Genomic DNA, 27,481 nt, shown 5'->3' with positions numbered 1-27,481 from the left:
TCACCAAGAGCACATTTGTCATCTAAGCCGTCATCATCTCCTACTCTTCTGGATTAACCACAACAGTCTCTGTCCCTTCTACTTCCTCAGATCCCTGCCTCAGTTAAGCAGCTGACTGATTGACCTGCTATAATGGAGGGTCACGTCACTCTTCTGCTCAAAACTCCAGTGGCTTCTCCTTTGTCATGACTGGAATGAAAGTTGAAGTCCTTGCCAGGGCTCCTAAGGCCCTATGTGATCACCACCCCACCACTCCCCGGTAGCCTGACCACATCTCCTGTCTTCTTGCTCACTCCTCTCTGGCTACCCTGGCCACCTGGCTCATTCTTAGTTTCTCAGCAGTCACACATCTGCCTCAGGGCTTTAATGTTTGCTGTTCCTTGTGCCTGGAATATTTTTGCTTGAGATACCCACATATTTTCCCTCTCTCATCTCTTTATCTTTGCTTAAGTATCACCTGTAAGTGAGACTTTCCTTGGTCACCCCACTTAGAATTGTATGTGTCTTTTTCGGATATGTTGTACTTCATTTATCTGCATAGCAGTTGTCTCCTTTTAATTTGCTATAATTTTTCTAGAGTCTTTTTTTTTTCCCTATTAGATTGTAAGCTTCACAAGGGGGTGGGATTTTGTTGTCTTCCTGGACATAGGAGGTGCTCAATAAATACTGAACAAATGAGTAAGGCAGACACTGAACTAAGGCAGTGGCAGGTGGGATAAGCGACAGTGGAGTCGGTAAGGGATGTTAAGGACCCAGGAGGCTGGACCTGAGGATGGGTTAGTTGAATGGAAATAATAGGAGAGGGTCAGTCCATTCAGTGAGGTAGAGAAGGTAGAGTAGCTGTCAGGGGAGGTTGGCTGGGAATAAATCTGGTTTGAGGCATCTGAGCTGCAGGGCCAGAGTGGAGTTGTTCCTCAGAGACTGTGATGGACTTGGAAATCATTGAGGGAGGAAAATTGGGAGACAAATTGGAGGAATAAGTCTAGTAATTTAAGAAGAAGTCCAACATGTCTCCAAAACCAGAAGCCCTACACAGGAATTTAATAAGGGTGGTGCAGAGGATCAGAGGCCGAGCCAGGCTTCAACCAGTGTGAGTCTGATCAGGGAGTGGTCCGGGGCAGCTCACTGGGGGGCTCCCCCTCCTCCCTCTGGGCGCTGCTACACACCCGACTCATCTTGGTCATGTGCTTGTAACCACGGGACAAGAGCCTCAGGTGAAGAGTGTGATAAGGGTTCTGAAAGTGGCAGCAGGAAACCAAGACCCCAAAATACACTGCTCTGGGCCGCGGGTATTCCCATAGAGGGCTCAGGGATGCTGTCCCCAGAGAGAGTCCAGGTCAGTAAGACAAGGCATCAAGGGGAGTCAGAAGAGATTCAGGATGTAGGGTGAGTTTTACCTGTGGAACAAAGGTGTCTGGACCCTCAGTATGGGGCCCCAAGGGAGAGGAAAGGAGGAGAGTAAGTAACTTGGGGGCGGTTCTGAGTGCACTCCTAGTTTTGCTCAGGGTCTGCCTGGCCCAGTTGAGAGAAGCAGCAGCAAACAGAAGCTGCTGTCTCCCAACCGAGAGTGCCCGGGTATCCTGTGCTCTGGGGAGGCTCTCCTGAATGGTTCATGGCCATGCTTCGACAGAAACCCTAGTGCAGGAACCAAGGTGCCCAGGGTAGCTAATTCAGAGGATCTTTAGTTTAAAATAGCAGGACTCACACCTTAAGAAGCAGTCATGGGGATTTGAGCCATTGTTTGCTTTTAAGTTGTGCATAATTATAACCAAGTCTTACAGGGCCATGAACACAGCATAAACACCTGTCTCCTCTCTTTATACATGTACACAGGTACACGCAAGCATACATACTTCTGCATATGAGTTAATAAGTTATTTTACAGAATTTATGGTCATCGCCAAAACGTACAAGGTCTTAATAAAAATCTAGCTGAAGAGACTTCTGTTTCTTCTTCAGGATACCACAGCTGCCCCTTATGCATTCCAAGATGATCCTTTTCTCATACCAGCATCCTCTGTGGAATCTGTGAGTGTTTTCATGTAACTTTTCTGGTTTTATGTTTTATCCAGCTGGTTTGGGTACATGGTGCATGTAATTCAACTTAGTTATGAAAACCTTTGAAAAGTTTATAAACGTTAATAGATAAGTTGGTAGATTTTCTGAATCTTTTATTACTTTTATTGAAAAGTTTTAGAGATCGGCTATCAAAAAGGTTTTTGATTTTGGTTTTTAATACTTAGAGCTCTTTCATACTAGAGCAATTCACTCAGCTTAAATGCATTGGTTTTATATATTTCAAGCTGTGTGTAAGATGAGACCTGAAGTTATGTAACACTCAGTAGCTGAGGAGGATATATACTACTATGCAATTTAACTTCTAATTAGATTTCCATATATTAACACATTCCTTTTTTTTTTTTTTTTTTTTGTTTAAGGGAAGAAAATAATTCTTGGCTGGGGGCAAGTCTTTGATCTCTTCAGTAAATTACATGTAAATACCAATTTATATCTAACTCTTTTTCTTTACATAGCGTTCATTTTTATTGGCCAAGAAGTCTGGGGAGAATGCAGCCAAGTTTATTATTAACTTACATCCCAAATATTTTCAGAAGGACATAGCTGAACCTCATATACCGGTAAGAAGAGATACTTGTGATTTTCAGATAATACTATATAAAGGTATCTTAAACCAAGCTTTCAGGGCTGATACTGAATAGCCATTTTAATGTCCTCAGTGTTTGGGTGAAAAGTCTTCTAACTTCTATAGTCATTTTTGCTCACAATGCTAACTTTTTTTTTAAGTCCTGTATGTATTTCTTCCTCATTTTCTCCTTTGGATTTCTTTGACACCACATTTTTACTGTTGCTTTTTAGCTTCCTTTAACAGCTTATCTACTTCTTAAGTGTTGGTGTCTGTCTTAGGTTTCCATGCTCAGTCATTTTCTCTTTTCCTAGCTGCATTCTTCATGCTTCAACAATCTTACACTTCATGTGGCATATTTATATATCTGACCTAGATCTCTTTACTTTGAACTCCAATGTCCTGGTTTCTCATCAGATCATGTAAATCTGTCACCTCTTATCTGAATCCAAATTGTCCTTCCAGCGACTACTTTGTCCTGTGGTCATGAATAGTGAGTGAGTGCTCAGTGTCTGTTGTCTGTCCAGCGTCAGCTTAGTGCTGAGCAAAACCAATGTGTTGTGTCCTCCTGAGTTTATTAGTGGGAGGAGTAACCTCAGACTCCTTGTGCCCCACCTACTCCCCCTCACCCCCTGCTTCCCAAAACACCCCAAATGCAGCCTCCTGCTTCTCGAGTAGCCATTTCTGTGACAGATCAGGAGGCCAGTGTGATAGGTAAAAATACTGAAATCCTGAACTAATGTAGTACCTGTGATGGTCCTTTGTTGGCCCACCCTCTCCCCTTTATGTTTTTCACTAACTGCTGCTTTTTTGTGCTTAGCTCTGATTTGTTTGAAGTTTCCATGGGTCCCTTGCCCCCATGGTGGGCAGCACTCACTCCCTCTGAGATCTCTTATTGTCATTTACCATTCACACATGTGTCATAATTATTTTCTTACTTGCTTTCCTATTAGATTATGAGCACCTTGAAGATAGAGAATGACTTTGATCTTTATATCCCCATTGCTTTCCTTCTGTCTGGTGTAAGGCAGTAGGCATTCAGTCAGTATTTGCATATAGTAGTGAGTGAGGTAAAATAACCTACCTTGGTGATACTCAATATTTAGAGTAAAAGAAGCATCAAGGGTAAAAGGTTTCTCCTACCTTTGGAAAACAGGTGTACTCTAACACTTTTTAACCAAGATTGGGAGGAGAAGAGATTAGCAGGGGAAAGTTAGTAAGTTGAAGTTGGGAAACTTACTTAAAAAAGGGATTCTTGAGATACAGGAAAAATATTTATGTTTGGGTGGTTTTAAATTTTTCTCCCCAAGCTAGGAGGTAGCTAAATAATCTTAATTCAGAGATTAGAGAGGTTTTTGTTTTCTTTTTTTATTGTGTACAAATACACACAAATAGTATCTGGTGCATAAACATGAATTAGAGCAGTTTTACTTTGATTTCTTAGTGGTAAAATTCAGCTATCATTTCACCTGTACCTGTTTGTAGTAACTTTAGCTATCTTGTTTTCCTAGTGCTTAATGCCCGAGTACTTTGAACCTCAGATTGAAGATGTAAGTGAAGCTGCCCTGAAGGAACGGATCAAGCTCAAAAAAGTCAAAGCTTCAGTGGACATGTTTGATCAGCTCTTGCAAGCAGGTGACTGCCATTTAAAGCACTCATAGGAACGTGGATGTGGGCCCCAGCCATGTGCTCCTGATGGTACTGAGTAGAAGTTGAAAGTGTCACCGTACTTAACTCTGCTTGATGGCTCTGTTTATGTAGTTACTAGTTCAACAAGTCATATTTCAAGTTCTGTTTTAGCTTTACCTTAAAAATTTGGGAGAGAGAATTGCAGTTAGTTTACTGTGCCCTTGTGCTGTGTCCCAGGTAAAGTAAGTATATAGCTGTTTTGTTTTTGTTTCCATTTTCAACATTAGGCACATATATACTGCATTCAGATTTCCTCTGTTCTTTTTGAAAGACATAAAACAGACCAGAAAGAATATTTAAAAAAGGAAAGAGCACCAGACTGGGATCAGAGGCTTGGATACAAATTCTAGTTCTTTAACTAGTTCTTATTCTGTGGCCCTTAATGAGTCACTTAGTTACTCAGAGCTTCTGTCTCTCAAATTCTGTGGCTCTGAATTGGATCTGAATGATTCTTCGTGGGAATAAATTGTAAGTACATGGGAATGAACTTAGAGTAACACCAAAGGCAGCAGCATTGTTTAAAGTTTGTGGACTCCAGAGTACTATTCAATGATGTTGGATACAAATCAGCCACAGGAACCATGAAAGAGAGAAACTGGACTGAATCACTCAATACAGTCTTCAACACAGGAAACATTTGCAGAAAACATCTGATTTGAAAGTTAGGTTATGTAGCCTGTTATAGCATTGGATGTACAAATGAATTGTTGTAGTTTATAATTTCGGGAGACTTTCCCCTCTGCTTGTTGAATATAATATCTGGTAAGTCTGTGCTAAAGCTCTTAGTGCTAAGCTTTCTCTTCCTCATTTCATACAATGCATGGTGTAGACACATGCAGGCATTCAGTAAACCTTTCTGAAGTTGATGTGTCAGACCAGTAGCTTAGAGTAACAGAGTGAGCCAACACACCAGGGGGCATAGAAGGTCTTAACTGTCAGGCCTCTAGTAAGTGCCACACACTTTGCTAGGCATTTCACTCACTTCTACATCTTATGAGTTGTTCTCCTTCATAGTCATTTTATACTGGAAACCAGTTATTAGGTAATTTTTCAGGGCCACACAGTTCTCAGTAAGACCCAGTCAAATTATACTCCATAGCCTGTATCTTCCTATTCTGTCATGCTCTCTTTTCTGGGCTTTTAAACTTCTTGATAGGAATTTTTGTTATCAGTGTATTTGCTTTAGGAAAATGCAGTTGCTCTTCTTTCAAAACACTGAATTTTATCTCATACATCATGTTGCCTTCTCTCCCTCTTAATAAGTGTCAAGAAGGGAGCATAATGTTTTAAACATCAATTTTTAAAAGGCTACTATAATTAGACATTTATGCTAGTATTTCTAAGCAAGTATTTCCATGAGGGACTGGATGCAAGTGGAACAGTTCTGCTTGCATTTATAAAAATGGAACTGGGCCAGGGAACTAAGTGGCAATAGTTTGCGGAGTGTTCAGTTTTGGAAAAGATAGTTAAAACCATGAGATCGTTTCTCTGGGGATATGAGTATGTAAAATACATGAGCACAGGGTCAGAATTCATCTTGTATTTTAGTCTTTTCTGTTAAACCACATGGTTAATAGGATTGTGTCTCTCTCTGAATCTCTGGGTATTTAAATTGACATGGAGTACATACTCATCCATTGTTAAAGTGTTAGATGAAACTAAATATGTAGCCAAGAAAGCCACACTCATAGAAGAAGTGAGGGATTTTAATTTCATGGGCTTTAGTTCTTTGATGTTTTAAGGTCTCTTTCCCTTTTTTTTCTTCTGCCCACAGGAACCAGTGTATCTCTGGAAACAACTAATAGTCTCTTGGATTTATTGTGTTATTACGGTGACCAAGAGCCCTCAGCTGATTACCATTTTCAACAAAGTGAAAAATCAGAATTGGTAATGGCTATTGACAGTGATTTTTAAGGTTTCTTTTATTAGTAATAGCTTCTCAAGAGTAAGGCAGGTTCTTGTGCCATGTGTTAGGGTGGTAGGGATTTGTTCTGAGAAGTGGTGTGGTGTCAGTAGCTTTGATAAAAAGTAGTGCAGAGGAAGAGACAGATTTAAACAGTTATTTTAATGCTGGTTCCCTTAAAAATATTCTGACCTTGCCTACCACATGTAGGCAAAGCTTTGCCAGAAATGTTTGGGCAGACTCTCTCTTGCTGTTACTTATAGTGATGGTATGATGTGTAACAGACAGGGAAAGGCCCCCTAGTGCAGCCTCCTCAAAAATTCAGAGGACTGAGGACGCTCTGCCATGTATATAGAGCAATATTGTGCCAAAGGCTGGAGTACTCATACTGGGTCATACCCTCTCAGTCCAAGAGTTCTATTCCCAGAAAAAGATACCCAAGGAAACCTTTGGATCATGGGAAAAAAGATGTGTACATAACATTTCTCATGAGGAATTCATGTTTAAAATTATAAAAATGTTGGAAACAAATTAGACATCCAATAGTGGATAACTAAATTATGGTAGTAGTGTTTTGTGGTGGTTGAGAGTACTAACTAGTGTAGGTCTCCTTATGTATGGAAATAGTCATCGTAAGTGAGAAAATATGCTAGACAACAATATAGATTCCATTTTTATAAAAACATGTTTGTATGTGTGAGGAAAATAAATCATTGTAAAAATTAATCATTTCTCTCTGGGTGATAGACTAAAAGGGGTTTTTGTTTCTGTGAGTCTTTTCTAATTTTCCTCTACCAAATGTGGATTATTTACATCCAGAGTAACAGTCCTTTAAAGTGCATCAGGCAGTAGCTTGCAGTTACACACTGCTTTCCAAAGTATCTTCTACATTCCCTGACCTGGCTGGCCCTCTGCAGAGCCAGCCCTGACCTGTTCAATGCCAACTGAGCCTGTCTTGTACTACGTTAGCCTCACCCCAGAGCTTGATTTATAAATAAAGGGCAAGATGTAGTCTTAAAGTTAATCTTAGCATAGATTAGTATTAGACATGAATGAGATTCCATTCCAGATACTCTTGTCTTCTCTTGTTTTTGCCCTGATGAACAGTATTTCTGTGTGGATCTAGCCAGACCACATGGCCTCTGAGGAAACAGGCTGCACTGTTAGGATTTCCCATTTCTGTCTGTGCCAAGCTCCATGGGGCACTGGCTTCATCTTTCTTCAGGTTGTCAGTGATTTCTGTAAGGGCCAGCTGTACTTTGATCTGTAACTGAAGAAAGTAATGTTTCTCTAACAAATGCTTACTGGGTTCCCTCTTCGCCTTCTGTGGGAGCTGTATTCCTTTGTTTTTCTGAAGTTTCCTTGGTCTCCTCATTCTTAGTAGTCTAGGAGAATGTATTACATGGTCATCTTTTGTTTTATTTCTTTTGATGATGGTTCACTTCAGGAAGAGGCAGGTGAGACAGAAGAAAACAGGAAACCTAAGAAGGCTGGCCATCTGTTTGGAGTTACTTGGAGGTATGGTGTGGTGTGCATACTAGAACCTTCTTTGTGGCTCCATATGGTATATGGACTATTCCCCATCACCCACTGAAGAAGATATGATCTTGAAATATTCTAAAATACAATTTTTTTAGTGTGCAATATGCATCTCACAATTGACACTTATCTACCTTATAATCCTTTCCACAAGGTCTTTACGTCCAACCAGCAGTACAGCGTTGACCCTTGATTTTTTCCCCTCCATTTACCTCTCTTAACCTTCATGTGGTGTTGGTTCCTTTGGTAGTTTGTTCAGTAGTCCTACCTTGCAGTATATACCTCTAATTCTGAGAGATTTGATATTTTTGTTTGTATCACAATATACAGGTACTAGAATATAGTCTAAATTAAGACTGCTGCCCAGCAAGCAGAAATATTCTGCACTTCCAAACAAAGGGAGTCAACTACTACTTGAGAATTTAAATTAACTGAACAGAACTGCCCAAATGAAAGAAAGGTATTTCATGTAGATGTCTAGAAAAGGAAAGCTACCAATTACTATCTAAACTCTTTTTTGAAGTGACAAATTAAATAGAGTCAAAGATTAAATTTCTTCAGTAGATTGTAGTAATGTCTCAGTGGTTCAGAGCATTTTACAGTACGATCCTGGGTCAAATTCTGATTCTGTCTGATTTCTCAGTAAGAGACAGAATCAAGGTACAGCATAGTTTACATGAAATATTACCTTTATTTAGTTATTTTTAAAGCAAGAAGGAGAATAGATAAGCTAGCTAGGCTATGGCATATGTACAAAGGCTAGAATATGACAGGAGGTTCTGGAGAAACCACTTGTATGTGGCTGATTCTGGGCAATTGTATCTGATTGAAGCAGAGTTGGGAAACTTCACTACTTACCCTGTTGTACAGTTTGCTTTCTGTTTAATTGTGAGTATATTTTTTCATAAAAATTTCCTTTTTGATACAGTTCTGCCACTGAACTGCAAAGCCTAAGATAAGCTAAGGTTTCTGAGCTTCAGTTTTTCTCATTTGCAAATGAAAGCCTTATATCTCTCTGAATGGTAAGAATTACTTGAAATTATATGCAGAAAGTGCTTGTCACAGTACCTATAACATTGTAAACTCAATAAATTGTCATAGCTGTTACTTGTTTTCCATATTTCTCCTAGTTAATATTTATTCTCTTGTGCCTAGAGCAAAAAACAATGCTGAGAGAATTTTTGCTATAATCCCAGAGAAAAATGCACACTCTTACTGTACAATGATCAGAGGAATGGTGAAGGTAATATTTGTTTTATTTCTATGTTTTTTATTTCGACTAAATCAGGGTGTTTGATCCTTAGAGCTGTTGACACTGGGGCCACATAATTTGTTGTTGAGTAGCTCTCTGACTTCTACCCACTGCATGCCAGTAGCACATCCTCCCCATCTCCCTGTTGTGACAACTAGAAATATTCTCAGGCATTACTAGGTGCCATGTGGGAAGCAAACTTGCCCTGGCGGAGGACCACTGCACTAGAGTGTAAGCTTCATGAGAACAAGGACCATGTCTGTTTTGTTTACTACTGTATTCCTAAACCTTAGAACAGAAGATGTGCAAATATTTCTTAACAGATTTGATGATGATTAATTTTTATCCTTCCCTCTTCCAGCACCGAGCTCCTAGTCAGGCATTAAACTTGTACACTGAATTATTAAACAACAGACTCCATGGTAAGTGTGCTTAAAGAATTACCCTCTGTCCATCCTTCCTCCTTTCAAAAGTCTGCAAAAATCAAAAAAAAAAAAAGATGGTGGCATAACAGGTGAGACAGAGGCCTCTTCCCAAATCCACATATAATACGAAAATATAATTAATACAACTAATCCTGAAAGAGCAACAGGAAACAAGGCTGCGCCAGACTGCATACACCTAGAGAAAAGAACAGACCTCATGGAACAGGGTAATGTATCAAAGCCATGATGCAGTGGAACCCAAGTCCTCCCCCTCACCCCAGCTCACCGGCGGGAGGAAGAGAAATGGAGCAGGAAGGGAGTGGAAGCCTAGGAATGCAGAAAATCCAGCCCTGGAGATCTGCTCTGGGAGCATGCATGTACATTGCATGGTGCTCTGGAGATAAGTGGTATTAGAAAGCTAACACAGGTGGAATACCTGGAGAGACTGAGATTCCAGCTAATTGTGGAAAACAGGGTTCCACATCCAGCTCCTCTGGGACAAAAGAAAAGTGGGCAGTCTTAGAGACTTCCTAGCAGCGAGAGGGCTGCTAAAAGGGCAAAGATTGCACAGAGCTTCCTGGTAACGAGAAAGGACAGGTGGACTAAGCCTAGGCGCACTCTGCCTAGCATGTTGGGAACGTTAAGGACCTTCAGGTGCTCCACCCCCCTGACTGACTACACAGCTCTAAGGCCCCCTACTGTGATACACAAACTGCTGCGCTTCTTGCCAGCCCACACCTAGATCCCAAACAGGCAGCCCCTGCTGTAGCGTCAGGCCAGTCAGCAGGAAGCCCCACCTATGGCAGCTATAAATGTAAAGCATAGAGACTTACACCTGTGTGCTCAGCCCACTGGTTCTGGCAGTGGAGACAGGCATAGCGGCCGGGAAGCAGGAAACAGATCTTTCCTATGCCCAGGCACCAGCACTACTCCCCTGCTATCCCTGACATCACTCCAGGGGCTGAGCAGCTCCAGAGACTAGAGCTCCTGGGCACTAGAGGGCACCACATACAAACATGAAACATCAAAGGAACCTGGTTCAGACCAAAATCCTACAAACACCAGGAAAAGGGTCGAGTGGAACTGAACTCATCAGTCTTCCTGAAAGATGTCCAAACAAAAACCATAAACATGCTCATGGGGGTACAGAAAAGTATTCAAGAACTCAGAAGAATTTCAGACAGAGATTCAGTCATTAAGGAACACATTATCAAAAATGAAACATAAATGGAGGGATTTAAAAGCAGATCAGATACAGTGGAGGAGATGGTAAATGGAATAGAAATTAGAGTAGAGGAATACAAAGAAGCTGAGGCACAGAGAGAAAAAGATGTCTAGGAGTGAAAATAAATTGAGAGAACTCTAACCAATCCAAACAACAATATTTGCATTATAGGGGTATCAGAAGAAGAGAAAAAAAGGGAAACTATCTTCGAGGAGGTAATTGCTGAAAACTTACCCAATCAGGGGAAGAAGATAGTCTCTCAGGCCATGGAGGTTCACAGATTCCCAAAACAAGGGACCCAAGGAAGATAACCAAGACATAAAATAATTAAAATTGCAGAGATTAAGGATAACGACAGACTATTAAAAGCAGCCAGAGAGAAAAGTTACATACAAAGGAATACCCATCAGGCTATCATCAGACTTCTCAACAGAAACCTTACAGGCCAGAGGGAGTGGCATGATATATTTAATGCAATGAAGCAAAAGGGCCTTGAACCAAGAGTACTATAGCCAGCAAGATTATCATTTAAATTTGATAAAGGTGGGATTAAACAATTTCCAGAGAAGCTAAAGATGAGAGAATTTACCTCCACAAACTTGTCTCTACAGTGTATTTTGGAGGGGCTGCTATAGATGGAAGTATTCCTAATGTTAAATAGCTTGTCACCAGAGGAAATAAAACTATAGTAAAGAAAGTAGAACAAGTAATTACTAAGCAGATGTGAAATCAACTACTGCCAAAGTCAGTCAAGGAATATTCAAAGAGTACAGATTATGATACCTAATATATAAAGAATACAGGAGGAAGAAAAAGGATGATAAAAGAACCTTTAGATTGTGTTTGTAATAGCATACTAAGTTAAGTTAGACTGTTGAATAACCACAGATCTAAAGCCTGCAACGGCAATACATACAAACCTATCAATAATTACCCTGAATGTAAATGGTCTGAATGCACCAATCAAAAGACATAAAGTCACTGAATGGATAAAAAAAAAACACCTGTCTATATACATTCTACAAGAGACTCACTTCAAACCCAAACACATACACAGACTAAAAGTGAAGGGATGTAAAAAGATATTTCATGCAACTAATGGGGAGACAAACCCAGGAGTTTCAGTACTTGTATCAGACAAAATAGACTTCAAAACAAAGTCACAAAAGACAAAGAAGGACATCACATAATGATAAAAGGGTCAGTCCAATAAGAAGATATAACCATTATAAATATCTATGCATCTAAATCATTAGCACCTACCTGTGTAAAACAAATACTACCAGAATTAAAAGGAGAAATAGGATGCAATGCCTTCATTTTAGGAGACTTCAACACTCCACTCACTCCAAAAGACAGATGAACAAGACAGAAAGTAAGGAGACAGAGGCACTGAACAACACATTAGAACAGATGGACCTAACAGACACCTACAGAAGACTCCACCCAAAAGCAGCAGTATACACATTCTTCTCAAGTACACATGGAACATTTTCAAGAATAGATCATATACTAGGCCACAAAAAAAGCCTCAGTAAATTAAAACAGATTGAAATTGTACCAACCAGCCTCTGAGATCAAAAAGGTATGAAACTAGAAAGTTACTCAAAGAAAATGAGAAAGCTCACAAACACATTGAGGCTTAACAACATTCTCCTAAGTAGCCAATGGATCAGTGACCAAATTAAAACAGATCAAGCACTATAAGGAGATAAATGACAAGAATAATTGAACATCGCAAAATCTGTGGGACACAGCAAAGGCCATGCTAAAAGGGAAGTATATTACAATACAGGCCTACCTCAGGAAAGAACAATCCCACATGAACAGTCTAAATTCACAATGAAACTAGGAAAAGAACAATGAAACCCCAAGTCACTAGAATGAGGAACATAATAAAGACCAGAGCAGAAATAAATTAAATCGAGAAGAATAAAACAGTAGAATCAATGAAAGCAGGAGCTGGTTCTTTGAGAAAATAAACAAAATAAAGAAACCCCTAGCCAGACTTATCAAGGTAAAGAGTCTACACTTATAAACAGAATCAAAAATGAGAAAGGAAAAATCAATATGGACACCACAGAAATACAAAGAATTATTAGCAAATAGTCTGAAAAATTATGTGCTAATTAACTGGATAACCTAGAAAAAATGGACAACTTTCTAGAAAAATACAAACTTCCAAGGCTGACTCAGGAAGAAACAAAGTCAGAACAGACCAATTACCAGCAACAAAACTCAGTTGGTACTCAAAAAACTGCCAAAGAACAAAACCCTGGTCCAGATGGCCTCACTGCTAAATTTTACCGAACATTTAGTGAAGACGTAATACCCATCCTCCTTAAAGTTCTCCAAAAAATAGAAGAGGAAGGAATACTTCCAAACTCATTCTATGAGGCCAACATCTCTCTAATACCACAACCAGGCAAACACACCACACACAAAAAAATTACAGACCAATATCCCTGATGGACATAGCTGCAGAAATCCCCAACAAAATATTAGCAAACCAAATTCAAAAATACATCAAAAAGATCATCCATCATGATCAAGTAGAATTTATTCCAGGGATGCAAGAATGGTACAATATTAGAAAATCCAACATCATCCACAAAAATCACATGATCATCACAATAGGTGCCGAAAAAGCATTTGAGAAAATTCAATATCCATTCATGATAAAAACTCTCAACAAAATGGGTGTAGACGGCAAGTACCTCAACATAATAAAGGGCATATATGACAAACCCACGGTCAACATCATACTTTACAGTGAGAGGCTGAAAGCTCTTCCTTTAAGATTGGGAAGAAGACAAGGATGCCCACTCTCCCAACTTACTCAGCATAGTACTAGAGGTCTTACCCACAGCAATTAGACAACACAAAAATAAAAGGCATCCATATTGGCAAGGAAGAAGTTAACTGTTCCTGTTTGCAGATGACATGATATTGTAGATTAAAAAAACATAAAAGATGAATTCCAAAACTACTAGATTGATTATCTCAATTCAGTAAACTTGCAGGATACAAAATCAATACACAGAAATCTGTTGGATTCCTATACACCAGCAATGAACTAGTAGAGAAATCAGGAAAACAATTCCATTTACAATTGCATCAAAAAGAAGAAAATACCTAGGAATAAACCTAACCAAGGAAGTGAAAGACCTATACCTTGAAAAGTACAAGACACACTTGGAGAAATTAAAGGATACTAATATATGGAAATACATCCTGTGCTCATTGATAGGAAGAATTAATATTGTCAAAATGGCCATCCTGCCTAAAGCAATCTACAGATTCAGTGCAATCCCTATCAAAATACTGACAGCATTCTTCAAACGAACTGGAGTAAATAGTTCTAAAATTCATATGGAAACACAAGAGACCCCGAATAGCCAAAGCAATCCTGACACGGAAGAATAAAGCTGGGGTGGGGGGGGGATCATGCTTCCCAACTTCAAGCTGTACTACAAAGCCACAGCAATCAAGACAATTTTGTACTGGCACAAGAACAGACCCATAAACCAATGTAACAGACTAGAGAGCCCAGATATAAACCCAAGCATATATGGTCAATTAATATATGATAAAGGAGCCATGGACTTAAAGTGGGGAAATAGTCTCTTCAACAAGTGGTGTGGGCAAAACTGGACAACTACATGCTGTAGAATGAAACTGGATTATTGTCTAACCCCATACACAAAAGTAAACTCAAAATGGATCAAAGATGTAAATGTAAGTCATGAAACCATAAAACTTTTATAAGAAAACATAGGAAAAATGGTTTGAATATAAACATGAGCCACTTTTTCCTGAACACATCTCCTTGGGCAAGGGAAACAAAAGCAAAAATGAACAACTGGGACTATATCAAACTAAAAAGCTGTACAGCAAAGGACACCATCAGCAGAAAAAATAGCATCCTACCATTATATGGGAGAATATATTTGCAAACAACATATCCAACAAAGGGTTAACATCCAAAATATATAAAGAACTCAAGCCTCAACAACCCGATATCCCAATTAAAAAATGGGTGGAGGATATGACCAGACATGAGCACATGGAAAGATGCTCCACATCGCTAATTGTCAGGTAAATCTGAATTAAAACCACAAGATATGACTTCACACCAGTTAGGATGGCCAGCATCAAAAAGACTAAGAACAACAAATGCTTGGTGAGGATGCAGAGAAAGTGGAACCCTCCTACACTGCTGGTGGTAATGTAAATTAGTTCAGTCATTGTGGAAAACAAAATGGAGGTTCCTCAAAAAACCAAAAACAGAAATACCAGTTGACCTGGGAATTCCACTCCTAGGAATTTACCCAAGCAGTACAAGTTCTCAAATTCAAAAAGACATATACATCCCTTTTTTTATCACAGCACTATTTACAATAGCCAAGAAATGGGGACAACCTAAGTGTCCATCAGTAGCTGAATGGATAAAGAAGAGGTGATGCATATACACAAAGGAATACTATTGAGTCATAAGAAAGAAAGAAATGCTACCATTTGCGACAAGATGGATGGAGCTAGAGGGTATTATCCTCAGTGAAATAAGCCAGACAAAGACAAGTAACAAATTATTTTCCTCATTTGTGGAGGATAACAATGAAGCAAGACGGAAGGAACAAAACAGCAGCAGTCACAAACTCCGAGAAGTGACTAGCAGTTACCAAACGAGAGGGGTGAGAGGGTGGGAGAAGAGGACTGGCGTGTATTATTAGTACACAAGATATGGGGGAGACAGTCAAGCACAGAGAAGACAAGTAGTGACTTTCATCTTAACTACACTGATGGAGAGATTGCAATGGGGTTTGGGGGGGACTCCATAATATGGGTGAATGTAATAGGCACATTGTTTTTCATGTGAAACCTTCTCAAGAGTATGTATTAATAATAAAAACAAATCTGCAAAAATCTTTGTGAAGGTCTTGCTGTAGTCATTGGCTCACTCCTAATCCTTCCCTGTAGTATTGGTGATTGAAGCAAGAGATTTAGAGAAGAGAGTGCTTTTCTGGTTTTGTGGACATGTTGTAATGATGCAGGAGCTACTTGTGCGTGATCCCTTTGCCTTAAACTGAGCCATTTAGGGATTAATCTTGAAACCCAAATTTTGTTAAAAGTGTTTTCTTCTTTTACAGCTGATGTACATACCTTTAATGCATTGATTGAAGCCACAGCAGTGATTGCAAATGAGAAATTTCAGGAAAAATGGAATAACATATTGGTAAGGAGGAGCCCTCATTTTGTCTTCCAATAGGCCTAAAATGTCTTTTGCTAGAAATACATGGGATGGAGACAGCGTTCATTGAGCATTTCATGGCAGCCCCTGCTTAACACTCAGATAGTAGTTACCTGTTTATACCATCTTAGCAACCCTCTAGTTGAAGTAGCCATGTCCAGCATGTGAGAAAAAACAGTTACTTGTCCCAGAGCATACAGCTAGAATTCAGGAAGACCTGCGTGGCTTTATTCATTTATTTCTCATAATAGTGTTTTTATTACACAAATAATTATATTTTTCAAAAAATTACCAGGTAAATTTTTAAAAATTGAAGTCACTGGATTAATTTAGGAATATAAACTTTTTTTTTTGAGAGGGCATCTCTCATATTTATTAATCAAATGGTTGTTAACAACAATAAAATTCTATATAGGGAACTCAATGCACAATCCTTAATCAACCCCAAGCCTAATTCTCAGCAGTCTCCAATCTTCTGAAGCATAACGAACAAGTTCTTACATGGTGAACAAGTTCTTACATAGTGAATAAGTTCTTACATGGTGAACAGTGCAAGGGCAGTCATATCACAGAAACTTTTGGTTTCAATCACACATCATGAACTATATAAACAATCAAGTCACATATGATTCATTAGAGTTTTATACTTGATTTATATGTGGATCCCACATTTCTCCCTTTTTTTTTTTAATAAAATACTGAAGTGGTAGGTAGATGTAAGATAAAGGTAGAAAACATAATTTAGTGCTGTAAGAGGGCAAATGTAGATGATCAGGTCTGTGCCTATAGCCTAAATATTAATCCAAGCTAGACAAGGGCAACAAAACATCCACGGATGCAGAAGATTTCTCTCAAACCGGGGTGAGGTGCTAAGCCTCACCTCTGTTGATCCCCAATTTCGCACCTGATGGCCCCCCTGTGACTGTGCCTGTCTTAGGTTGTTCCTCCCTTGAGGAATCTTACCCTTCTCTGGCTAACCAGCCATCTTCCGGGGCCATACAGGGAAATGTAAAATTGGTAAGTGAGAGAGAAGCAATATTGTTTGAAAAGGTTAGCTTTTTACTTTTTTGCAGATTAATGCCCTGTGGCTTCTATGCCCAGCATTTGTCTTGAGATATCTTTACCACTTGGAAGAATTATGATACTCGGTAATTTTCAATATGAGGCACGAATTCTACTAAAGGGTTGTAATTAGGAAGGAAGAAGAAAAGCTTTAGAAGTAGAAGACAGAAGAAAACATGGGAAGATTGATTATTACTTTGACATAACTTCTTGTAGAGTAACATAAGCATGTATAGGTTTTAACAAACTACTAATTAAATTGCATACACACATTAACAGAATAGGAATACAGATACATAACAAAAGCAGACCTACAATTACCAGCCATATCCAGTGAAACCAAGAAAACCAGTTAGGTACCCTAGGCGTTTGTGAAAACTTATCAATAATATGATGGATATTGTCTAACTGAATTTGAATAGTTTGAGAAAAATCAGAAATTAAAACATTCCTGGGAACTGTTCACATCCCATATGTTCTTTTAACAGTAGATAGTCTATAGTCACACGATTTTGGAGCACTGCAACTTGCACTTCTCCTAATTCTTGGTTGAGTTCCGACAATATAGATCCAGTCAAATTTGTTGTTTTACTGTATGCACTGGCCAGCTTAGATATCTCCTTGTTCATTCCAATGGCAAGTCCAGGAACCAGCGGGATGAATGGAGCTACAACTGCAATAGCACCAGGGTCTTTGTTGAAGTTTTCTGATGATCATCTTCTGGAATGACTCTTCCAGAGGATGTTAATATTGGAAGTTCTTCGTATCGTATCTTGATTTGTCTTCTGAGTAGCCAAATTAGGCTTTGATCCTCTATAAACACAAACAAACCCTTTGCCCACACTTTGATATGACCTTTATACAATTGTAAAGAACCTATTGGAGACCACCACATAGGAACTGCTTTTTTTTTTTAAGAGAAAGAAATATTATCAGAAAAATGTACTTCCATAGCTGATCAGCTGACACCCTTTAAAAGATAAAAATTAAGGATATGTAAAGCATGCATTAATCGTTAATTTGCAGTTAATTTTATCCTATCAGGGAGTAATCCCCCCCTTTTTTTAGTATCATTATTCTACAATTACACGAAGAATATTATGTTTACTAGGCTCTCCCCTACACCAAGTCCCCCGACAAACCCCATTACAGTCACTGTCCATCAGCATAGCAAAATGTTGTAGAATCACTACTTGTCTTTGTGTTGCACAGCCCTCCCCTTTTCCCCACACCCCACATTATACATGCTAATCATAATACCCCCTTTCTTCTTCCCTGCCCTTATCCCTCCCTACCCTCCCATTCTCCCCAGTCTATTTCCCTTTGGTAATCAGTCCATTCTTGGGTTCTGTGATTTTGCTGCTGTTTTGTTCCTTCAGTTTTTCCTTTGTTCTTATACTCCACAGATGAGTGAAATCATTTGGTATTTGTCTTTCTCAGCTTGGCTTATTTCACTGAGCATAATACCCTCTAGCTCCATCCATGTTGTTGCAAATGGTAGGATTTGTTTTCTTCTTATAGCTGAATAATATTCCATCGTGTATATGTACCACATCTTCTTTATCCATTCATCTACTGCTGGACACTTAGGTTGCTTCCATTTCTTGGCCATTGTAAATAGTGCTGCGATAAACATAGGGGTGCATCTGTCTTTTTCAAACTGGAGTGCTGCATTCTTAGCTTAAATTCCTATAAGTAGAATTCCTGGGTCAAATATTATGTCTATTTTGAGAATTTTGAGGAACCTCCATACTGCTTTCCACAATGGTTGAACTAATTTACATTCCCACCGGCAGTATAGGAGGGTTCCCCTTTCTCCACAACCTTGCCAACATTTGTTGTTGTTTGTCTTTTGGATGGTAGCCATCCTTACTGGTGTGAGATGATATCTCATTGTGGTTTTAATTTGCATTTCTCTGATAACTAGCTATGTGGAGCATCTTTTCATGTGTCGGCCATCTGAATTTCTTTTTTGGAGAACTGTGTGTTAAGGTCCTCTGCCCATTTTTTAATTGGATTATTTGCTTTTTGTTTGTTGAGGTGGGTGAGCTCTTTATATATTTTGGGTGTCAAGCCTTTATCGGATCTGTCATTTACAAATATATTCTCCCATACTATAGGGTACGTTTTTGTTCTGTTGATGGTGTCTTTTGCTGTACAGAAGCTTTTCAGCTTGATATAGTTCCACGTGTTCATTTTTGCTTTTGTTTTCCTTGCCCGGGGAGATATGTTCATGAAGAAGTCGCTAATGTTTATGTCCAAGAGATTTTTGGCTATGTTTTAGTCTAAGAGTTTTATGGTTTCATGACCTACATTGAGGTCTTTGATCCACTTCGAATTTACTTTTGTGTATGGGGTTAGACATTGGTCCAGTTTCATTCTCTTATATGTAGCTGTCCAGTTTTGACAGCAACATCTGTTGAAGAGACTGTCATTTCCCCATTGTATGTCCATGGCTCCTTTATCGAATATTAATTGACCATATATGTTTCAGTTAATGTCTGGAGTCTCTAATCTGTTCCACTGGTCTGTGGCTCTGTTCTTGTGCCAGTACCAAATTGTCTTGACACTATGGCTTTGGGGTAGAGCTTGAAGTTGGGAAGTGAGATCATTTTATTCTTCTTTCTCAGGATTGCTTTGGCTATTCGGGGTCTTTGGTGTTTCCATATGAATTTTTAAACTGTTTGTTCCAGTTTGTTGAAGAATGTTGCTGGTAATTTGATAGGGATTGCATCAAATCTGTATATTGCTTTGGACAGAATGGCCATTTTGATGGTATTAATTCTTCCTAGCCAAGAGCATGGGATGAGTTTCCATTTGTTAGTGTCTTCTTTCATTTCTCTTAAGAGTGTCTTGTAGTTTTCAGGGTATAGGTCTTTCACTTCTTTGGTTGGGTTTATTCCTAGGTATTTTATTCTTTTTGATGCAATTGTGAATGGAGTTGTTTTCCTGATTTCTCTTTCTATTGGTTCATTGTTAGTGTATAGGAAAGCCACAGATTTCTGTGTGTTAATTTTGTATCCTGCAACTTTGCTGTATTCTGATATCAGTTCTAGTAGTTTTCAAGTGGAGTCTTTAGGGTTTTTTATGTACAATATCATGTCATCTGCAATGAGTGACAGTTTAACTTCTTCTTTACCAATCTGGATTCCTTGTATTTCTTTGTTTTGTCTAATTGCCATGGCTAGGACCTCGAGTACTATGTTAAATAACAGTGGGGAGAGTGGGCATCCCTGTCTTGTTCCCAATCGCAGAGGAAACCTTTCAGCTTCTCGCTGCTCAGTATGATGTTGGCTGTGGGTTTATCATATACGGCCTTTATTATGTTGAGGTACTTGCCCTCTATATCCATTTTGTTGAGAGTTTTTATCATGAATGGATGTTGAATTTTATCGAATGCTTTTTCAGCATCTATGGAGATGATCATGTGGTTTCTGTCTTTCTTTTTGTTGATGTGATGGGTGATGTTGATGGATTTTCGAATGTTGTACCATCCTTGCATCCCTGGGATGAATCCCACTTGGTCATGTTGTATGATCCTTTTGATATATTTTTGAATTTGGTTTGCTAATATTTTGTTGAGTATTTTTGCATCTACGTTCATCAGGGATATTGGTCTATAGTTTTCTTTTTTGGTGGGGTCTTTTGCCTGGTTTTGGTATTAGGGTGATGTTGGCTTCATAGAATGAGTTTGGGAGTATTTCCTCCTCTTCTATTTTTTGGAAAACTTTAATGGGTATTATGTCTTCTCTGAATGTCTGATAAAATTCCGAGGTAAATCCATCTGGCCCAGGGGTTTTGTTCTTGGGTAGTTTTTTGATTACCGCTTCAATTTCGTTGCTGGTAATTGGTCTGTTTATATTTTCTGTTTCTTTCTGGGTCAGTCTTGGAAGGTTGTATTTTTCTAGGAAGTTGTCCATTTCTCCTAGGTTTTCCAGCTTGTTAGCATATAGGTTTTCATAGTAGTCTCTAATAATTCTTTGTATTTCTGTGGGGTCCGTCGTGATTTTTCCTTACTCATTTCTGATTCTATTGATGTGTGTTGACTCTCTTTTCCTCTTAATAAGTCTGGCTAGAGGCTCATCTATTTTGTTTATTTTCTCGAAGAACCAGCACTTGGTTTCATTGATTTTTTCTATTGTTTTATTCTTCTCAATTTTATTTATTTCTTCTCTGATCTTTATTATGTCTCTCCTTCTGCTGACCTTAGGCCTCATTTGTTCTTCTTTTTCCAGTTTCGATAATTGTGATGTTAGACTGTTCATTTGGGATTGTTCTTCCTTCTTTAAGTGTGCCTGGATTTTATATACTTTCTTCTTAAGACTGCTTTCGCTGCATCCCACAGAAGTTGGGGCTTTGTGTTTTTGTTGTCATTTATTTCCACATATTGCTGGATCTGTATTTTAATTTGGTCATTGATCCATTGACTATTTAGGAGCGTGTTGTTAAGCCTCCATGTGTTTGGGAGCCTTTTTGCTTTCTTGATACAATTTATTTCTAGTTTTATACCTTTGTGGTCTGAAAAGTTGGTTGGTAGAATTTCAATCTTTTTGAATTTACTGAGGCTCTTTTTGTGATCTAGTATGTGGTCTATTCTGGAGAATGTTCCATGTGCACTTGAGAAGAATGTGTATCCTGTTGCTTTTGGATGTAGAGTTCTATAGATGTCTATTACGTCCATCTGTTCTTGTGTGTTGTTCAGTGCCTCCGTGGCCTTACTTATTTTCTGTCCAATGGATCTATCCTTTAGGGTGAGTGGCGTGTTGAAGTCTCCTAAAATGAATGCATTGCATTCTATTTCCTCCTTTAGTTCTGTTAGTATTTGTTTCACATGCTGGTGCTCCTGTGTTGGGTGCATATATATTTAGAATGGTTATATCCTCTTGTTGGACTGAACCCTTTATCATTATGTAATGTCCTTCTTTATCTCTTGTTACTTTCTTTGTTTTGAAGTCTATTTTGTCTGATACTAGTACTGCAACCCCAGCTTTCTTTTCTCTGTTGTTTGCTTGAAATATGTTTTTTCATCCCTTGACTTTTAGTCTGTGCATGTCTTTGGGTTTGAGATGAGTTTCTTGTAAGCAGCATATAGATGGGTCTTGCTTTTTTATCTGTTCTATTACTCTCTGTCTTTTGACTGGTGCATTCAGTCCATTTACATTTAGGGTGACTATTGAAAGATATATACTTATTGCCATTGCAGGCTTTAGATTCGTGGTTGCCAAAGGTTCAAGGTTAGCTTCTTTAGTATCTTACTGTCTAACTTAACTCACTTATTGAGCTATTTTAGACACTGTCTCCAGATTCTTCTCTTCTCTCCCTTCTTATTCCTCCTCCTCCATTCTTTATATGTTGGTTGTTTTATTCTGTGCTCTTTCGTGTTTCCTTTAACTGCTTTTTGTGGGTAGTTGATATTATTTTTTGCCTTTAGTTAGTATTTGGTTGGTTTGCTTTCTTTGCTGTGATTTTATTTTCTCTGTTGACATCTGTTTAGTCTTAGGAGTGCTCCCGTCAAGAATAGTCCCTCTAGTATACCCTGTGGAGGTGGTTTGTGGGAGGCAAATTCCCTCAACTTTTGCCTGTCTGGGAATTGTTTAATCCCTCCTTCATATTTAAATGATAATCGTGGTGGATACAGTGTTCTTGGTTCAAGGCCCTCCTGTTTTATTGCATTAAATATATCATGCCATTCTCTTCTGGCCTGTAAGGTTCCTGTTGAGAAGTCTGATTATAGCCTGATTTTCCTTTTTAGGTGACCTTTTTCTTCTCTCTAGCTGCCTTTAAAACTGTCCTTGTCCTTGATCTTTGCCATTTTAATTATTATGTGTCTTGGTGTTGTCCTCCTTGGGTCCTTTCTGTTGGTAGTTCTGTGTATTTCCATGGTCTGATCGATTATTTCCTCCCCCAGTTTGGGGAAGTTTTCAGCAATTATTTTTTCAAAGACATTTTCTATCCCTTTTTCTCTCTCTTCTTCTGGTACCCCTATAATGTGGATATTGTTCCTTTGGATTGGTCCCACAGTTCTCTTAATATTGTTTCGTTCCTGGAGATCCTTTAATCTCTCTCTGTGTCAGCTTCTATGTGTTCCTGTTCTCTGGTTTCTATTCCATCAATGGCCTATTGCATCTTATCCATTCTGCTTATAAATCCTTCTGGAGTTTGTTTCAGTTCTGTAATATCCCTCTGGACGTCTGTTATCTCCCTCCATACGTCATCCCTTAGCTCTTGTATTTTTCTCTGCATCTCCATCAGCATGTGTATGATTTTTATTTTGAATTCTTTTTCAGGAAGACTGGTTAGGTCTGTCTCCTTCTGAGGTGTTGTCTCTATGCCCTTTGCCTCAAATTTTGCCTTTTCATGGCGATAGAGATAGTTTGCAGAGCTGGCACGAGTGATGGCTGGGAGAACGTCACTTGTGCTGGGCAGCTGTGCATAGACGGGGCTTCTGATTCTTGCCTGGCTGCAATGGAGTTTATCTCCCCTGTCCTATGGGCGTGGCCTGCCTTGGGCAGCTGCCCCGTTATGGTGGAGCCGCGTCAGAGGGGATACGGCCGGGTGGCTGTTTATCTCTGTGAGGGGCCTCTGAGCTGCCCTGCTATCCAGGGGTTTAGGGTGCCTGGAGTTCCCCGGTATTCCCTGCCAGTAGGCTAAATGACCTGGGACGCATCCGTCCGGCTGTGGTGTCCCTGTCCCTTTAAGACTTTCAAAAAGCACTCGCTGTTCTTTGTCCTCAGGGCACCGGCTTCAGGGACCCGCTCATAGGTCTTACTGTCCTTGTTTCCCTAGTTTTCAGCACCCCACGCATGCACTGTGTCTGCTCTCTATTGTAGATGGCTATGGCTGTGTGTTTAGCAGTCCTGGGCTCCCTCTCCCTCCCCACTCCGACTCCTCTCCTCCCACCAAGAGCTGGGGTGTGGGGCGCTCAGTTCCCGCCGGGCCGCAGCTTGTATCTTACCCCCTTCGCGAGGCGCTGGGTCCTCGCAGGTGTGGATGTAGTCTGGCTGTTTTCCTGTGTCTTCTGGTCTCTCTTTTAGGAAGAGTCGTCTTTGTTGTATTTTCAAAAATATATGTGGTTTTGGGAGGAGATTGCTGCTGCTCTACTCATGCCGCCATCTTGGCTCCCTCTCCAGGAATAGAAATATTTTTATACCATAGTGTTCATTTGAGAAAGTAAAAATGCATATTTGATTCTTTTGCTTAAGTCTCAGACTCATTAGGCAGAGGGCTGAAGACAGTTGACAACCTTGATCAAGTTGGGGTGGTATAACTAACTGGAGGGGCTTTTCCAGCAAAGCCAAATCACTGGTGCTGCTTGGTAATTCTTAAATTAGGGATGTAGTCACTAACCTGTTGTAGACATAGCCAGAGTCTTTTTTAGTATATAATAGTTTATTGGACAAATTCTCTAGCCAGGCATAAAAAATATTTATTTGGTTTTGATTTACCTAGGAACTGCTGAAACAGATGGTTGCACAGAAGGTGAAACCAAATCTACAGACTTTTAATACCATTCTGAAATGTCTCCAAAGATTTCATTTATTTGCAAGATTGCCAGCCTTACAGACCTTACGTGAAATGAAAGCCATTGGGATAGGTGAGTATGTGTTCTGGTGTCCCTCCCTGCAGCCTGAGATGATGCTGACCGGAGTTTTCAGATCCAGACAAGCAGAAAAGGGACTAGGCTTTATTTGCCATTTACGTAACACATTGGGAATTTACTTTCCACCATTTCGCACACTTATTCACATGTATTTACTATGGTTGGAGCGCCTTTTTGTTCTTGATAGCAAACTACAATATTCGTTCAGTATTTTAGGTACTCTTGTATGGATCTCTTGATTCTGAGGAGAATTGTTCGCTTAGAGTTAGCTAGTTTTTGATCTTCATGATATATACTGGCATAATTAGTTATTTGAAACCAAGTGTGTGCTGTTCAGTAACTAATTTATTGAAGGGTATTTTGGGAATCAATTCTCTTCAGTATGCTTTAGTATTCGTAAGTGAAGAATCATACAGTTGCATTCACTATAACATTAGTAGTAGGTGTCTGGACTTTTCTAAAAATGGTTCAATCTTTATGACACTTTCCCGCCTTTACATTAATCAGATGAGCTGGGCGATGTGTTTGCTTAAGGAACAGAAGTATATATATCATCTCTTACTTAAATATGAATATCAGTATGTTGTATAGTTAGTGTGCCTCAGTAAGCTATTATTTTGAACAATGTGTTTGACTTTCTTTCTTATTTTTTTTCTATCCACCTGATAATTTGAGAACCCTCGCTTGCAACTTATCACTACATTATTCAGCTGTTCTGTCATAATGGTATGTATAATGATGTTGCATTAATTTATGTATGAAGTTGACCCAGCTCCCTTAAGTTTCTGTGATTAGTAGTTATAGGCTATCTTCACTGCCTATCAGTTAAGAATAGGGGATTGACAAAATACCATTGTCTACAGCCAGAGCAAAAACTTACTCCCTAGGATAGGAAGCTTGTTTGAGATGTAAAACTTGAGCTGGAGTGGAGGGAGGTCGTTAGCTGTATTAACAGTGCTGCGGGGGTGGTTAGAAGTGAGGCAGAAGCTGCTTCACTTTAGAGTTCCTTCTGCTCTCTTCAACTGCGCAGTCCTATAAAGTTGCCTCTAACCACACATGGCTTCATAGTGAAAATTAAATGTAAAATTCCTGCACTGCTTTCTGGTACTTAGCAGGGATGTGTGGCTGCGTGCACCTCTATTCAGTGACGCAGACACAGAAGCTTGCCGTCTCTGCAGGAAGGTGTTAGATAGTGCTGCTCCACAGAACCTTATTTTGAAGCCTCATGGAGGAACCTCAAGGCCCCATTTGTTGCCTACTCTTAGGTCAGCCAGTCCCTGATGGAGTTGTGCTCTGCTGAATGGTCTTGAGAGCAAGGCACACTTGAGTTGAATTTTTACGTTGACTGTTTACCAGCTGTGTGAAAAGGGACTGGATGTCTTCCCTGACTAATGGCATCAGGGTGTAATGATTAAATGAAGTACACACAGTGTCTTATCCCGTGTTAGGAAGGCACATAGCAGGCACTCAGCAGTCTGCTAGTTCTTACCCATTTGTCCCAACTTGAGAAAGCACCTCTGGGTTCTGAAATGACAATTCTAGTCTGTGGGGAAGTTGGGGTTCCTATGGCCAGGATCCTCACTGAACTTAAACCACCTGATGATGTAAATAGCCTGTTGCTAGGCTACCGCTTCCACACCTTTAGGCAATAAGCCATTATTTTGCTATATAGAGAGCTCGGCCCACTGGGGCAGAGGCAGAGATGCTAATGCTTGACCTACTGCCAGAGAACAAGCCAGGTAGTAAACCCTTTCACCCCAAAGAGCATTCTGCTCTCAATTTCTTTGGTCACATTGAATCCATAGGGAATTTGCCTGGAGTTGAAACCCATTGGCAAGACAACTGGCGAAAGTCAGCAGAGTTCGTTCACTGTTGACCAAGGAAAAAGACAAGGTGCCCTTATGGGTGGGGTGCTTCAGCGGGCAGCCCCTGTGAATGGGGAAAGAGTGGGTCATCCCCCAATGGGTATGTGGTCTGACGTGGACCCCTTCTAGAGGACTGGGCCCCACCCCAGGACTGGAGGCAAGTGGAGGTGACACCTGAGGCAGTAGGGGTGGCCCTTGGTATAGTAAGCAGATCTTTGAGAAGCAGAGTGCCGGTGAGGCAACAGTGACTGTGAGTTGGCTGCTTCTCACAGTATTAAAAAGTCTACAGAGGAGACCCAAGAAATGGCGGCACGAAAACACAAGCTGCAAACTTCTGTGGATTCCCTGAGGAGGGAAATGGCATTGATGCAAGAGGAGGTGGCATGAGAATGCCAGCTGCAAACTCTGGATTCCCTGAAGAAAGAGATGGCATTGATACGAGAGCACTGGCAGTGAGGTGCCATTGGATACAAGACAGCAGCACTGCCAGGTGTTCTGAAGGAGGAAGAGGCCATCAAGGAAAAAGACAAACTCCTGAAGGAAGCACAGGCGGAGGTGGTAGGAGAACGTCAGCTGCGAAGCATTGAGCTGAAGGTAAAAGACCTGAAGACAGAGGTAGCATAGCTGCGAGGCACAGTAGAAAAGGTAAAGGTTGTAACAGAGGAGGCACTCGGGGGAGGGGAGATAAAGGTGCCATCATCCCCAGAAATGGAGGAGCTGGGGAAGGATGAAGGGGTGGTGCTGGAGGCACTGGCACCTCCTGTATTGAAAGCTCGCCCAGTAGTTGTAAAGAAAATAAAGACCCCGCAGTTGAACGTTCCCCAAGGAGAGGAGCAGCCCTCTCCCCAGGTTGTGGAGCACTCTATGCCCCACCCCTATACTCAGGCTGAGCCGGTGGATTTGGGCTCCTGGTTTAGGCAGAAGCCCTCAGAGTCTATATCAGCTTTGCTCCTGCGTCTGTGGGATTTAGGGGTGGGTTGAATTGTTCTGTAGGAATCAGAGATGGGAAAGCTGTCTTCCCTGACA

General features: G+C 40.0%; 1 protein-coding gene across 1 annotated transcript in view; it reads left to right on the top strand.

Annotated features, from left to right (window-relative positions):
• PTCD3 (pentatricopeptide repeat domain 3) overlaps window positions 1-27,481 on the top strand; it is a 46,012-nt gene that overhangs the window by 5,798 nt on the left and 12,733 nt on the right. Inside the window, exons 5-14 of the mRNA XM_073241542.1 lie at window positions 1,960-2,028; window positions 2,535-2,639; window positions 4,156-4,279; window positions 6,108-6,220; window positions 7,684-7,754; window positions 8,931-9,018; window positions 9,389-9,449; window positions 15,828-15,913; window positions 24,440-24,584; window positions 25,266-25,316. Coding sequence (XP_073097643.1) covers window positions 1,960-2,028; window positions 2,535-2,639; window positions 4,156-4,279; window positions 6,108-6,220; window positions 7,684-7,754; window positions 8,931-9,018; window positions 9,389-9,449; window positions 15,828-15,913; window positions 24,440-24,584; window positions 25,266-25,316 — 913 coding nt within the window. The remainder of the gene's footprint in view (window positions 1-1,959; window positions 2,029-2,534; window positions 2,640-4,155; window positions 4,280-6,107; window positions 6,221-7,683; window positions 7,755-8,930; window positions 9,019-9,388; window positions 9,450-15,827; window positions 15,914-24,439; window positions 24,585-25,265; window positions 25,317-27,481) is intronic.

The sequence above is a fragment of the Manis javanica genome, chromosome 1, assembly GCF_040802235.1.
Source record: "Manis javanica isolate MJ-LG chromosome 1, MJ_LKY, whole genome shotgun sequence".
Classification (NCBI taxonomy): domain Eukaryota; kingdom Metazoa; phylum Chordata; class Mammalia; order Pholidota; family Manidae; genus Manis; species Manis javanica.
This window is presented reverse-complemented; position numbering and strand designations above follow the sequence as displayed.